The sequence below is a fragment of the Schistocerca gregaria genome, chromosome 3 (genome assembly GCF_023897955.1).
Source record: "Schistocerca gregaria isolate iqSchGreg1 chromosome 3, iqSchGreg1.2, whole genome shotgun sequence".
Taxonomy (NCBI): Eukaryota; Metazoa; Arthropoda; class Insecta; order Orthoptera; family Acrididae; genus Schistocerca; species Schistocerca gregaria.
The window spans coordinates 566,536,609-566,552,151 of record NC_064922.1 but is presented as its reverse complement, the minus strand read 5'-3'; the positions used below and the strand labels follow the sequence as shown (position 1 = coordinate 566,552,151).

At 42.2% G+C, this 15,543-nt stretch overlaps 1 protein-coding gene across 1 annotated transcript in view; it reads right to left on the bottom strand.

Annotated features, from left to right (window-relative positions):
* LOC126355922 (pro-corazonin-like) overlaps positions 1–15,257 on the bottom strand; it is a 47,886-nt gene extending 32,629 nt beyond the window's left edge. The window contains exon 1 of the mRNA XM_050006483.1: positions 15,178–15,257. Coding sequence (XP_049862440.1) covers positions 15,178–15,179 — 2 coding nt within the window. The 5' untranslated portion in view covers positions 15,180–15,257. The remainder of the gene's footprint in view (positions 1–15,177) is intronic.
* Positions 15,258–15,543: the final 286 nt, after the last annotated feature.

The following is a 15,543-nucleotide window of genomic DNA, read 5'->3' as shown; positions in this document are numbered from 1 at the left end:
TAATGATAATTTCTCTCATTTGTGTTTACCACAGTGTTGAGATCATAGAGAATTTCATCTACTGTAACTAGCAGTTTGTTGGTTTAATGTTCCAAAAGGCACGCAGTAGTTCGTATAACGTGTCTGTGTTGAGTACTTAAATGTGATACGTTGTTTGCACGCTCTGCTGTCGAGCCCCAGCACGTCAAGCGCTCACACACCTCAGCGCACAGGGCAAGTAATTCCCCGCTGTCATTAATGTGAACGACTGCTCGTTACGAGGGCCACAGGATGCAGGCTGCTGGGGATAGTATTATGCTATGGGGGACATTAGCCTGGGTTCCCACAGGACTTGTGGTACTAAACAAAAGCATCATGAGTGGTGTGAACCGAGTTAACGTTGTAGTGGACCACAAGCAACCCTTCACGCTTGTCTTCCCCGACTTCGATGGCACCTTCCATCAGGATAATTGCCCCTGTTACAAGACTAGAAACGTGTGACAGTAGTCCTAGGGACATGGCAATGAACTGAGTGATATCTTCGCCATCAAATTCGGCTGATCTAAACCATATGTAAAACATCTGAGATAGTATTGGGGGGCGGGGGGGGGGGGGGGGGAGGGGCTAAAAACCAAATAGCCTGACCTGTGCATAGATATCTGATGCCACATACCTTTGGAAACCTATCATGGACTTACCAAATCGGCGTCACAAAGTATCGCTGCTATATTACTTTAAGCAGATGGTCATAATTTTTTGGCTCATCAGGGCAAGTTCCTTTTACAACCCGACTGTCCAACATACCCCAGGATATTTTTTTAAAAAAAGGTTAGCACTTATTTATAGGAGATTATGTCACCAGTCAGTTCTTCACGCCCATGTAAGAGCACGCTGGTTGTTGTGCAGCGGAGTAGATGGGGTGCATCTGAAAACTGAAGGTCACATCACCCTTCAAGACCGACAAATGTTCTGGCGGTGAAGTGATATGTATGTAATTTTTATTTAATTTTCTCGATCGCACAGTTTTTTATTATAATTGCTGGTTTCGGCTATTCAATAGCCATTTCGGACTCTCTTATTCTGCTGCACAGCAACAACTCATTCTAGTACTCTACTTAATCGGTAACATCAGGACACCGTCATGTATTGCCGAACTGATCACTATACGTCACGAGAGGCGGATCCGACAGCATAAAAGGAGGCGGGAAGCATTATATTGTTAGTAGAGTAGCAGCAAAAGCAGAATTGGTTGGCCAGGAGCGCACAGTGACTTCGGACGTGGACTAGTCATTGGATGTCATCTTAATAACAAAACCACCAGGAAAATTTTCCCATTTCTAAAGCTGCCCAAGTCGGCCGCTGGTGATGTGGTTGTTAAGTGGAAACTCGAAGGAAGAATGCCTGATACACTAAGATATGGCGAACAGGTACGTTCAAGCACTGTGGAGAGTAGTTGCATGAAATAGCAGGAAATCATTGGAAAGAATCACTCGTGAGTCCTACCAGCAGTCCGGCTATCACGGTGACAATTCATAGGAAGTTAAAAAGAATAGGGTGCAGAGGTCGAGCAGCTGCTCATGAGAAACAGATTTCTGTAGTCAGTATTACTTTGCGACTGAGGTGGTGTAGAGAGCAACGCAATTGGATAATAAATGGGCCAGGTGATTTGGAGTGATAACAATAACAATAGCGTGCGATGACGGCCTCCCGTCGGGTAGACCGCCCGCCTGGTGCAAGTCTTTCGATTTGACGCCACTTCGGCGATGGGGATGAAATGATGATGATTAGGACAACACAAAACCGAGTCCGTGAGCGGAGGAAATCTCCAACCCAGCCGCGAATCGAACCCGGCCCTTAGGATAGTCAGTCTGTCGCGCTGACCACTCAGCTACCAGGGGAGGACATTTGGAGAGATGAACCACGGTCTACCCTGTGGCAATACGATAGTAGGGTTCGGGTTTGGCGAATGCCTGGAAACTTTATCTGCCATCATGTGCAGCGCCAAAATTAAAGCACGGAATAGGTGATGTTACTGTGTGGACACGTTTTTCGTGGTTGGGTGTGTTGTTCCCTTTATTGCGCTTGAGAGAGCAGCAAATGCGGAAGGTTATGAACACGTTCTCCAGCACTGCGTACAGCAGAGGAACTAAGAGACGACGAATGTCAGCATCACAATGCACCCAGCCATAAAGCAGCATCTGTGAGCCGAAGGTATGTGGACAGTAACATGCCTGAAATGGACTGACATATGCAGAGTCCCGACCTAACGATGGTTAGAACGTCGTCTTTCCTTCAGATCCTAGCGTTCAACATCAATACCTTCTCCAGCTACGGCTCTTGAGAGAGAAAAGGGCTGTCGTTCTTCCACAGATATCGAGACATCTCAATGAACATGTCCCCCGGCTGATCTGAAGCTGTTATAAAGGCAAAAGATGGACACATCCCACAGTAATGCTAACTGATGGGTTCCAGATACTTTTGCCCTGATAGTGTGCTTGTAAAAATAATAATAATTATTATCAATCTATTAGTATACTCATGTTCCACATCTCCTTCTGAACTACTGGATCGATTGCAACAAAAGCTGATACACATATCACTTACTATCTGGAAACAAGCACTGTGGAGGTAAGAAAAACCCACTTCTTATAAGGGTGGGAGTGGGTTGATAAGGAGGTGACTGAGGAACGCCCAGGGAAATTTCAACAATTTTTTTTTTCTGTACATGACTCATTACTTGCATACGAATATTGTGAGGTTTTATACCTCTTTAAGGACCTTCAACATGTATAGCTAAGGTGTTCTTTTAATCATTGACAAAGGTCTTCTTAGGCACTTGTGGGTTTTATTGTTCTGAAGAAGGTGTAGTTATCTACGCCGAAACCTAGGTTAACACTAGGTGCTTTTTTCGCAATCGAGGCGGGTTTCTAGTTTTTTAATATAGTTTTTTAATATCTTATACCTCTACTATATTCAGGGATGGCATGAAAAGCCGTTAAATACAAAAATATTCACTAACGATTGGTGTTATCGAATCCCAAGTTTTCGGTGGAGCTAGCCGTATTGGTGACAGTCACCATGACGTTTCACCCCGAAGATTGACGGAGAGGATGGGGAAGAGGGGTCGGTGTAGGGCACAGTGGCAGTGACAACATGGCATTTCTCTGTAACGCGTGCAGCCATTTGAACGAGCTCGGCGCACGCATAATTTGCTGCATGGAAAAAAGTACTGTGACAGTAAAACAACCCTAGCACTCATGCGGCTGAGGGTGGACGTGAAAAGGGTTTATATAAAATTCACCGAATCAGTTATAAGAAAAATGACAATTTTCTAATCTTCCCCCCTCTTGGGTAAATTTCTGTAGACGTCCATGCCAGGGCAGTCAAATTCTAGTGCTGAAACTTTCTTTCCCCACCAATGTTTAACCGTTCAGGTCAAATTTCTGCGCGATTCAAACTAGTCATGGAGGCAGATTTTATAGGTGGTGCACACCTCTGAACTCCACTCTTGAGCTCTACTGGTGCACTGTAGATTCTATCAAGAAACAGCAAATGTAGTTTAGTGTTCCCACAGGCACCGTCCGTCCGTACATCCAAATAGTTCCGAAACTGGTTTCGTTCCCGACGTGCAAGCCACTTAGTGCAGTGACTACAGGGGCAGATTGAAGTAGCAACTATAAATTACAGACGTGGATTCGACCAGTCAGTTGTGAGCGGGCAGTGTTAAGTAGCGGCCATCGTGTTTCAGCGTTATGTAGGAGGAGGATATTGGTGTTTAACGTTCCGTCGACAACAAGGTCATTAGAGACGGAGCACCAGCTCGGATTAGGGAAGGATGGGGAAGGAAGTCGGCCGTGCCCTTTCAAAGGAACCATCCCGGCATTTGCCTGGAGTGATCTAGGGAAATCACGGAAAACCTAAATCTGGATGGCCGGACGCGGGATTGAACCGTCGTCCTCCCGAATGCGAGTCCAGTGTGCTCACCACTGCGCCACCTCGCTCTGTCTCAGCGTTATGTCACAAATCGATATGGAGTGACATCTCTTAATCACGATATTGCAGTGCCTGTGTTACTCCGGATTACGCTGCAATGTTCATTCGCACAAGCATCCGTGCCCGAAAAACGGGTCGAAGTTGACCACATACGGCAGTTAACGTCTGGATGTGAGTCGTGCTCGGATAGCCTAATGGTAAAGCGACCACTCGCGATAAGCGGGAAATCCGGCTTCGAGTCCCGGTCTGGCACAACTTTTTTGAAACAGCGTGTCGCGGTTTCCGTTTTACTGTATGTCCTTGGAACATTTCTTTGTGGGCTGTAAATGCATTTTAACACATTTTTTTACCTCGTTGTCTCCTGGTAGTGCGAGTTCTCGCGCACTGTCATTCCATTAAACGCTGATGATTGTCCATATCCGCAACTGCGAGTACATTTCACGTATTTCTTAATCAAAAGCTCAAAACATTCCACGGAATGTTTCAAAGAAGTGTGTACAGAATTTGCCCTGCGCACCTTGACTCCTGACCAGCAACAACGCGGCGACACATGCCGCGAACTGATAGAAATGGAAGACGCGGGCAATTCTTTTCTGGAAAAACGAGGCTTAGTGTTATTACTACGGACCTACCACAAAACCAAGAAGTACATAAATTCACTTGACGGCATAATCGACATTCTAGCCAATGAGACGCGCCAATTGAAGAACAAATGGTTCAAATGGCTCTGGGCAGTATGGGACTAAACTTCTGAGGTCATCAGTCCCCTAGAACTTAGAACTACTTAAACCTAACTAACCTAAGGATATCACACACATCCATGCCCGAGGCAGGATTCGAACCTGCGACCGTAGCGGTCGCGCGGGAATTGAACATAATCTCAAAGGACTTTCTCACAGTTTCTCATAGTTGTACTATTATTCTATGCGTTGTACTCAACCTGGGGGGGGGGGGGGGGGATTATGTAGGACATCCGAAGCGTTAACACCATCCTAACTTTTCTATATTTTTTTATTTATCCAGTAGTGAAACTTACTGGAGTGACGGGGTATGAAAAGGTACTGACCGAAGGTAATAAATTAATTCAGTAATATTATTGCCAGTAATAAGTGTTCAGGCAAGTGTGAGATTTACACTATTTTGAAAACGTCCGTCCGTCGTTGCTTCCAAACAGTCCTTATAATGCAGTCCGACGTAATGAAAAGACCTTCAGAATCCTCATAATTACTTCACTATTTTCATCTTCAAGGAAAAGACGAAAATTGAGAAATCACCCATCTTGCTGGGATTGGAAGCTCATATTGGTTCTGTTCTGAAAATATAAATGTTTTTCTCTTTTTATTCTTTTCTCAAACGTGTTTCGACAACCACTCGTCATCTTCAGTTGGTATTGTTTTATTTTTGAAACAGCGTGTCGCGGTTTCCGTTTTACTGTATGTCCTTGGAACATTTCTTTGTGGGCTGTAAATGCATTTTAACACATTTTTTTACCTCGTTGTCTCCTGGTAGTGCGAGTTCTCGCGCACAAAACGAAACTAAGGAGAATATGTGTCTCCACGCTTAACGGGTGATGTTATGTTACTGTCCCATTTTTTTTAAATTAATGCAGTTTCAGGAATAAAACAAGACCTACTGATAGACAGGCGTCGAAGCATGTATGAACCAAGTGCTAGAAAGGGGAACTATTGCGTTTTTCAGAAGAAACCGAGTGGAAATTACCTTTGACTACCATAGTAATTTGCGATCTTTATGTTTTTTAGAGAATTATTACAATGCAAGATTTTTATTAGACATCAATAATGACTCATATATCAGTCAAAATTATTAGGGAATGGTCGAGTTACTGTCAGAAATCCTGGGGACAACGTTGAATGTGAGACAGCCTGGGATACAACCGCTCAATAACACTACAGAAAGTGGAAGGTGTCAATTCCAAAAACATGTCCAAATGTGTGTGAATTCCTAAGGGAACAAACTGCTTTGGTCCTCGGTCCCTAGACTTACACAGTACTTAAACTGACTTATGCTAAGAACAACGCACACACCCATGTCCACCGAGCGGGGTGGCGCAGTGGTTAGCACACTGGCCTCGCATTCGGGAGGACGACGGTTCACTCCCGTCTCCAGCCATCCTGATTTAGGTTTTCCATGATTTTCCTAAATCGTTTCAGGCAAATGCCGGGATGGTTCCTTTGAAAGGGTGCGGCCGATTTCCTTCCCTAACCCGAGCTTCTGCTCCGTCGCTAATGACCTCGTTGTCGACGGGACGTTAAACACCCAACCACCACCACCACACCCATGTCCGAGGGAGGACTCGACGGATTGTCTATTCCGCTCATGTGAAACGGTAGTCAGCGGGCAGGATGAGACAGTGGTAAGACATTGGACTCGAATGCGGGATGGCGATGGTTCAAATCCGTCTCAGGCAATCTAGATTTAATTTTTGGCGAATTTTCCTTAAAAAAAAAGCGCGTTCGAAGACCAAAACGGGTGCATAAAGAAGTTCTAAATTCTCAAGAAAATAGAGAGTATGCTATAGGGAGACTTGGTAATATATAATGTGTGCAACAACCAAGAGAGGTGCACGAATTGGAAAGGGAATAGGGAAGTGATACAGTCCGCCTCTACACTTTAATCTCTACAACGAAGAAGCGGTAACGAAAATTAAAAAAAGTTCAGGAGTGGATAAAAGTTCAGCCTGAATAGATAATAATGATAACCAGAAAGAAAAATGCTGCTATCTTAGCACCAAAAAAAGGCGAACATATCCTGGGCAGACTTAGGAATACAAAAGAAGGGAACTAGCTTTTCGACTTATCTGGCTGCTTCAGAGAAATTTGGATCGAAACAGCCTGACATATCGGAAATTTTTTACTTGTCAGTATTAGCATCCATATCACGTAGTATAAAGCATCGTGCCAAGTAAACTAACATGATGTTATGTCGTACAACATGATACGTGCCATCATGTCATCCAACATGGCACTAATCATGTCGTGCAATATGACACAAGGTGTCGTTAAAGTTTGGGATGCATTCATTCCCCACTCTGAAATATTCCTATTATAGATACACCTCAATCTCGGATACGTTCTGTTGTACATGCGCTACAGTCTGGAACCGAGTGACTGCTACGGGCACAGGTTCGAATCCTGCCTCGAGCATGGATGTGTGTGATGTCCTCAGGTTAGTTAGGTTTAATTAGTTCTAGGTAACTGATGACCTCAGAAGTTAAGTCGTATAGTGCTCAGAGTCATTTGAACCAGCCATAAATTTGTGTCTGATTGTTCTTACACGCCCCCCCCCCCCCCACCATTCATCTAATACGGATTGGTCTAGGAGAGCTCACTTTCCGGGGAAGTAGGGTCAACTAGTAAAAAAAGCGCGAATATGTCAAGATGTCTTTTAAGGTGTCAGACAGTCGAAAAGCTAGTTTCCTTCTTTTGCATCCCTAACTCTGCCCAAGATATATTCACCTTTCTTTATGCTACGATAGGAGTATTTTTCTTCTGGTTCCTAAACTCTGCCTTAACTTTGACATAAGACCTCCATAACTTGGCAACCGATGTAGATTTTTAACTCGGGCGACGACTGATCCAGCACAGGTTTCTTTGTTGTCTTTTGAACCACGTTGCTTGTACTGTGGCAACGGATAAAGCTTTCAAAACACAAGGGGACAACCATTAATGACATGTATTTTTCTACCTTCTTACAAAATTGTAACTGATTCGCAAAATTTTGAAATATAGAATTGGTGGGCGTAAGAAAAACTTACAGAAAACGTGTTCTATGCATGTAAAATCCGAATGGAACTAGATTTTTCAAAGCGAATTTTCAGTTGTCGTATAAACGCATTTTTATTTATTTGATTCACTTTAAAGTTTCCTCTCATTCAATTCACGTAAGAAAGAATTTTAGGTGTAACATTCATCTCGACTTCAAACCATAGTATCTCTAGAATGGATAAAGTCTATTGGACAAACACATTTCATTTTGACTTTATCCATTTATCTACTTTTGTGCAAAGTTTGCACCGATTCGTGCAAATTTAAAGCACAGGAGTTGCGCGCTTCAAAAGCCCCCCAGGAATATATTTAGGCGTCGTACGTCGACAACGGAGAAAGATAAGTGGATAAAAAATCGTTTTGACTTCATCCATTTATCTATCTTCGTGCAAAGTTTGAACTGATTCTTATAAGTTTAAAGCACAGAAATGGTATGCTTCAAGAAACTCCCAGAAAAAAACGCGTTTTTTGTGTTTATAATCCAAACTAAGCAAGAGTTTTTTCACACGGTTAAAAGTTATCTTACAACACGGCCCGATACGCCGATGGACCAAATTTGAATCATCAGTCTCGCTCCAGTCGGAGTTATTTAAGGGTGACTCTTTTTGCACGTAAAATCCGAACGGTGCACATATAAATGGTGCCAACAGCTGAATATTAATCCCGACTATATTAAAATCTTTTGAAAGAGGAATTAATCAATTCGCATTAATTGCCTGGACGCCAGCTCCAGTTTTGTCATTCAAACGTTGCTTAATGAACCGTAACATAGCTACAGCAAGACAGAGGTTCGAATGGCTACACAAATGGCCTCTGGTCCTGGCAAACCAAAACGTTTCACTCCATGTTCCTAGCTCAGTTGGAACCGGACACCAAGCCCACCTCAAACCACAATTTTGCGCTCGACTTTTACCCGCTGATGACATTGCTATCCTTAGCGAAAGTGAGGAAACTGCAAGACCTGCTAACTGCAATGAACAGTCTAATGAGAACACTGAGAGTGCTCCGAAGAAAGAGGAAAGTACAAAGCAGTAGCAAATACGAAATTAGCGATAAGTCTAACACCAAAATTGGTGACCAAGTAGTAGAAGAATTTAAGGAAATGAGAAATGAGAAATAACTAATGATGGACGAAGCAAGGAGGGCATAAAATGCAGAGTATCATAGACAAAGAGGACAAACCTGGCCAAGAGGAGTCCGGTAGTATCAAACGTCGGCCATAATTTGAGGAAAAAATTTATCGCAATGCACACGGTGCTGCGCTTAAATGCGGACAAATGAAATTTTTTTTCAAAGCAAATTCATTACAAAAAAATCCTTTTACATGTAAGTAGTGTTATCTTTTAAGAGTAACATCACTCGATGAACCCCCCTTCAGCCGCAATGACCGCCTTCAACCTTGTCCTGAAGCGATCGCACGCACTCTTTAAAATAGCGCTGTCCATATTCGGGAATGCTGCTTCAATCGCGGTGCGTAGAGATGCGACATTACAGTGCCTAGTCTTAATTGGAAACTCTTTCGACTACGCTCCTAACGTAGTAGTCTAGTGGGTTCAAATCCAGGCTATTCGGGGGCCAGAGCTACTTTGACCAGAGCAGGCCGGAGTGGCCGAGCGGTTCTAGGCGCAACAGTCTGGAACCGCGCAACCGGTACGCTCGCAGGTTCGAATCCTGCCTCGGGCATGGATCTGTGTGATGTCCTTAGGTTAGTTAGGTTAAAGTAGTTCTAAGTTCTAGGGGACTAATGACCTCAGAAGTTAAGTCCCGTAGTGCTCAGAGCCATTTGAACCATATTTCCTTTGAGCAGAATATGCCAGTTTTGGACTAAATGCCTCGTACGAGATCCTCCTCTGTCATCCGACGCATTGTTCGCTAGCTGACATTCAATACTGACGCCAATTTCCTCAGCGATTCCCCCGGGTCCTCTGAAATCAGCGCCTGAACCTTTTCGATGACTGCCGCAGTTCGTGACACGTGTTTCCTCGAATAAGGTTTCCTCGCCGGGTTAGCGGAACATTCCACAGACTTTTCCGAAACATTATACTTGGCCACAATATCTTAAACAGTCGATCTCGGGAACCCGAAGAATCGAAATATTTCAGTGCGCGAACGCCCAGCGCGATTACTGATAATCGCGGCTCTTCGGTTGTACTCCACACTTGTCCGCAATATCTCGGCCATTTTGAGTTTCTGATGCCTAAGGCTTTCAAGAACGCCAATCGCGACACCGGCGGAACTACGATATAGCAGGAAATTCAAATTGAAATTTATCCGGGTTTAAGAGCGGCGTCCTGTGCGTTTGGAGCACAGCATCGTACGAGTATTATAGTTAATTATGGGCCATAGAAAAACCCATAAAAAAGGGAAGCGAGCCTTTTGGGACGTGGTACTGTAGAAAGACGTTGGAAATTGGGCGGACCGTTAAAAAAAGGAGGAGGTTCTCTGCAGAAAGCATAGAGAGGAGGAACCTGTGTAAAACACTGACAAGAAAAAGGGACAGCATATTAGGACATGTGTTACGAAACGCAAGGTTTCAGTCCCATGTTATCTGAGGGAGTTGCAGAGGATAAAAACGGCAGTGGAAGAGAGATTCTGAAATATACCCCCCCCCCCCCCCCAAAATGAGGATGTTGGGTGCACTGGTACAGAAAATGAATTCGTGACAGGCAGTATCAAACCAGCCAGAAGACTGATGTCAAAAGGAAAAAATCCCTATATCGCTTTAGTTAAGTGCCGAGATTTTCCAGGGCCAATTTCCTATCGAATCCGATCTTGCACCCAATCTTTGATGACCACAGAATCAATGGGACGTTAATCCTTAATCTTTCTTCCTTCTCTAACGACAACCAGACATGTATCTCAAAGAGAAGCGGTATCAAGTCCCGGACGTCTGGGATTGTGGTTGTGCTGGTGTTGATTTGGATACATGAAAGCTAGTACGACGTCTTGCCATTGCTCTTTAGTGGAATCTGCTCTGTGTGTACTGTAGTATTACTAAGGCGCTGTTTATGTTAATAAAAAAGCTGAATAGTTATTCCCTACCATTAGTTGACCTTAAAGTATTACTTTTAGGATACTCTAATTTTTCATAATTTTCACAAGTTGCGACATTGTCGCGAATACAACAGTGGCCCGAATATAGAATAAATTGCCTTTTCTTTACATCTATGGTCACAAACTTTTTGTTAATTTGCATTTGACATTTGATGATGCCACTATGGATACAGAACATTAGGACATTGTTTTTATAAAAAAGATCTGAAGATGGTGACTATAGACCGAAACCGGTAATCTGTTAACAAAAAGTTTGTGACCATAGACGTAAAGTAAAGGAAATTTACTCCATAATTTTAACCCAGAACATTGGGATACACTGTATACAACGTGGATATTTTCCAAGGCTACACTCATCTGTTGTGAAGAGAGAACTATTAATATACGTATGCTTTGTCGTGATTGACAAAGTATAACTGTTAATACAAATGTAAATGTTACCGTAGTGTAACGCCTGACAATCTGAAACGACCGCACTAGAAGGGGTTCTTTTAAAAATGGTTCATATGGCTCTGAGCACTATGGGACTAACTTCTAAGGCCATCAGTCCCCTAGAACTTAGAACTACATAAACCTAACTAACCTAAGGACATCACACACATCCATGCCCGAGGCAGAATTCGAACCTGCGACCGTAGCGGTTGCGTGGCTCCAGACTGTAGCGCCTAGAACCGCTCGGCCACCCAGGCCGGCTTCTTTTAAAATTCCATGGACAAATCATCATATGGTTTTTTTGAGAATCTGTAGCTCCTTCCTACGCACGTAAGCCAAAAACCAATGAGATGAAGCTCAAAAGTTAGCGGCAAGTATAAGTGTGTCCAGTCAGTTATTCTGTGGAGCATTCTTGAATGAAAGGATGTTGGATCGAACCCGAAATTTATGCCATTGATATCTATCGGGTCTATCTGGGTGTATATCGAAGGGATGGGCTACCAGGGGATGGCGATGGTGTGCTTGTCACAGCAGACAAGAAACTAAAATTCATCTAGATAGAAATTGAAGCCATGTGGAAGAATATATGGACAAAAGACACTACAAAGGTAGTCTAATTGAGTCATTCTACTGACAACCAGGTTCAACCCCAGGGATAACCGATAAATTAAGAAAGTTAACTTCAGCTCTGTAGAACATTTTTCATCCATATTGTCGTCATTGAAGGTGACTTCAGTCATCCAACAAGCTGTCTGTAAGTGATTCTATGACAACATACTAAATGCTTTGTCTGAAAATGATTGAGAACAAATAGTCCGTAAGGCAAGTCATGACGAAAATATACTTCATGTAATGGCAACAAACAAATCTGACCTCTTTGATAACGTTCACATTGTAACTCGTATCAGTTTCCCTGAACCAGTTTTAAAAACACTGATTTCATCGTATGAGTATATTTAGTAAATTAGACAAAGAGGAGCTCGAAATATTTAGTTCTGGGCAGGTGCATGTAGACGAACTAGGCTGAAGTTCAGAAAAGTAACTGACTTAGCACTGGACTGATATGTATCTAACAGAACAGTTCGTTCTGCCGCAGACCCACCATTGTATACAGTGTCTGTAAGGAACTGCTATTGGAACAGTGACTACTGCACAATAGCTATGAAACAAATCACACAGCTATAGACAGAGATACCCTAAATGCAAGGTATCTGGCTCTCGTAAGTGCAGTGCCATAAGCCTTCAACAACTGCCCAGGCAAGAACTCTCAGAAAACTCAAAGAAATTCTGATTACATTTAAATGCTGGCTTTGACGTCAGAGTAAGTGTCCATACACTCACGGATGACAGGAATTGTAACCGAGAGTAGCAAAGTAAAAGCAGAAGTACTGATCACTGTTTTCAAATGTTCCGTTACAAACGATAATCCATGATTACTACCCCAATTTAATTCTCGCACCATTGCAGCAAAGACGACCGATATAGCAGGGTAAGTGTGGTCGAGAAACGACTAAAACCGCTAAAATTGAACAAGGTTCTTCAGCCCTATGGAATCCGTAGCATGTTCTATAAGAAATTGCTGCTGAGTTAACGCCTACGTTGATCACAGTATACCACACACATCTAGAACGAAAAACTGTTCCCAGCAGTTATAAAGAAGCCTGTGTATAAGAATATAAGTGAAAGTGGTCAACAAAACTACTCTCCAGTATCTTCAACACCCCTCTATTGGAGAATCTTAAAACATATTCTGAGCTCAAATGAGGCTGGTTGGTTTGGGGAAGGAGACCAGACAGCGAGGTCATCGGTCTCATCGGATTAGGGAAGAACGGGGAAGGAAGGCGGCCGTGCCCTTTTGAGAGGAACCATCCCGGTATTTGCCTGGAGCAATTAAGGGAAATCATGGAAAACCTGAATCGGGATCCCCGGACGCGGGATTGAACCGTCGTCCTCCCGAATGCGAGTCCAGTGTCTAACCACTGCGCCACCTCGCTCGGTCCCCAAATGAGGCACATGGCCTTTGAAAACATTGCTCAAATGAAACCCTACTCTCATCACGTTATGCAAATTGCGGAACAAGAAAATCAAGTAGATGCAGTAGTTCTGGACTTTCGAAAACGGTTTGGTTCAGTAACACATCAATGCTTACTAGCGTAATTATGATCGTCTGAAGAATCTAATGAAATTTTGTGACTGGAATGCGAATTTACTGGTACGGAGGACTCAGCATGTTATCGTTGATGAAGAGTCGTCGATAGACGTAGAAGTAACCTCAGCAGTGCCACATGGAAGCTTGTAGGGAACCTAGTTGTTTATGTCGTATAGTAAAGACCTAGCAGGCAATATGACTAAGAACCAATAGTACTAAGAACCTTAATTTTTTCGACGATTATGTGGTACTATCCAAAAAAAGTTGCAAAAATATTTTCAGATCTTGAAAGATTTAAAAAGGATGGGCAACTCGCCTTCAATGTTCCGAAATACATAATTATACACTGAACAAAGGGTAGGAACATAAAATCCTGTGGTTATAATATCAGTTAGTCGCAACTGGAATCGCTCCACTCACACAAATACCTCTATGTTATAATTTGTGGAAATGCGAAGCAGAATGATTCCATAGGTTCAGTCATGGGTAAGGCATTTGGCAGAGCTCGTTCATTCCATTGGTAGAACACCAGAGAAATACAGTCAGAAGACTGGATACCCCTGTGCATCAGTCCTAGAATATTGCTCAAGTGTATGGAACATATATCATACATGACCAAAATATGTCGTTGAAGGTATATGAATAATAGGAATATGAAAGGTAACAGGTGATATTGAACAAATATTAAGTAGTATGAAGAGCCACATGCTTTTATTTATTTTCATTAAGGAAGAATGTCACTGAAATGCTGAAATATCTGGTCAGACAGATGTCTGAAACTAGATATCACTATTCTAGATACTGTATTTGCTCTGTATCTTTTTGCAGTTCATGTTAGTTAACCTCGTAGTTGGATCATTTCTTTACCCACAGTGCACTTTAAATAGTTAGCATACGATACTTAAGGACTTCTAGTATATTCCCAAGTTCTTTACTTAATACTTTTTCTAGAACACAGAAGATTAACAAAGTTCATTTTGCCGCAGGTACTGTTACAGTACCGAGTTAAAAGAAAGTCAATGTTTACAAAGAGATAGATGGATTAAAGATGGGTCAGACAATATACTTATCAATAAGTGAACAATAGGAAGAAGAATTTGGAGTAATATAATTTGGTACTCAGTACTGTTTGATTAGCCCCTGTAAAGTCAAATTGAAACAAAATTGTCGAAGTAAAGTCGTTAAGAAGCGAATTATATACTGGTAACACAGTAGCTTCCAACTCGAACTTTCAATGCCTCTTTAATCTAAAAACATAATTATGTTATTGTACAATGAGCAGCACACATATCTTAAATATAATGTGCAATACACAGACATGTGAAACAAAATTAAAATAGAATTTACAGTGCTCAGTTAAATTTATTTCTATAGATTTCATACTAGACGAATCTAAATAGGTAGGTAGACATTCATGAATTAAAAAAATTGGACGATAGTAATTTAAAAGAAAAATTAAAAGGTAATCAAAATTTGTAATGTAACATGAACCCTTGATTGAACATTGTCATTCAAGATTGGTAGCAAAATAAAAAGATAAAATACACAGACAAAGTAGAACCAACGCAGATACTCTAAATTCTTTTGAAAATTAAAACGATTTAAAATATTAAAATGAAAAGAGTGTGCAAAGATATAAACAGTGATAAATATTGAAACACACATTTATGTACAACACAGCAGGCAAGTCGCAATGCAGGATTTTCAAGTCGCAATGCAGGATTTTGGTCTGAAACAAACAAAATTAAAATGCGTTGAAATAAATATAAATTTTTAAGTGCTCACATTATATATGGCGCTCGTGAAAGAACCGCAAAACTAGGGGTGTTGCCGAGTAGGTGATGATCCCCCAGCAGTGTTTTTCGGATATCTGATGCGGGAGCTGCAAACTACGGCATTTTATACCCCCGTTTCGTGCATACCGCGCATGTTAAAGACTGCTTCGCCCACCCTTTCATCCCCCACCACTCGGCCAGCATCCCTTTGCAACTCCGCCCCCGCGAAATGAAATAATCAGCAATGGTTTTCTTTGAAAGTCCTCTAGATACCACGCACTTACAGGCACATTTGTTATGAGGAAGATACCTATTTCTAGGCACTAGAAATAATGAGGATATTTTTATGAACGTAAATTCACTAAGTTCGAAGCTA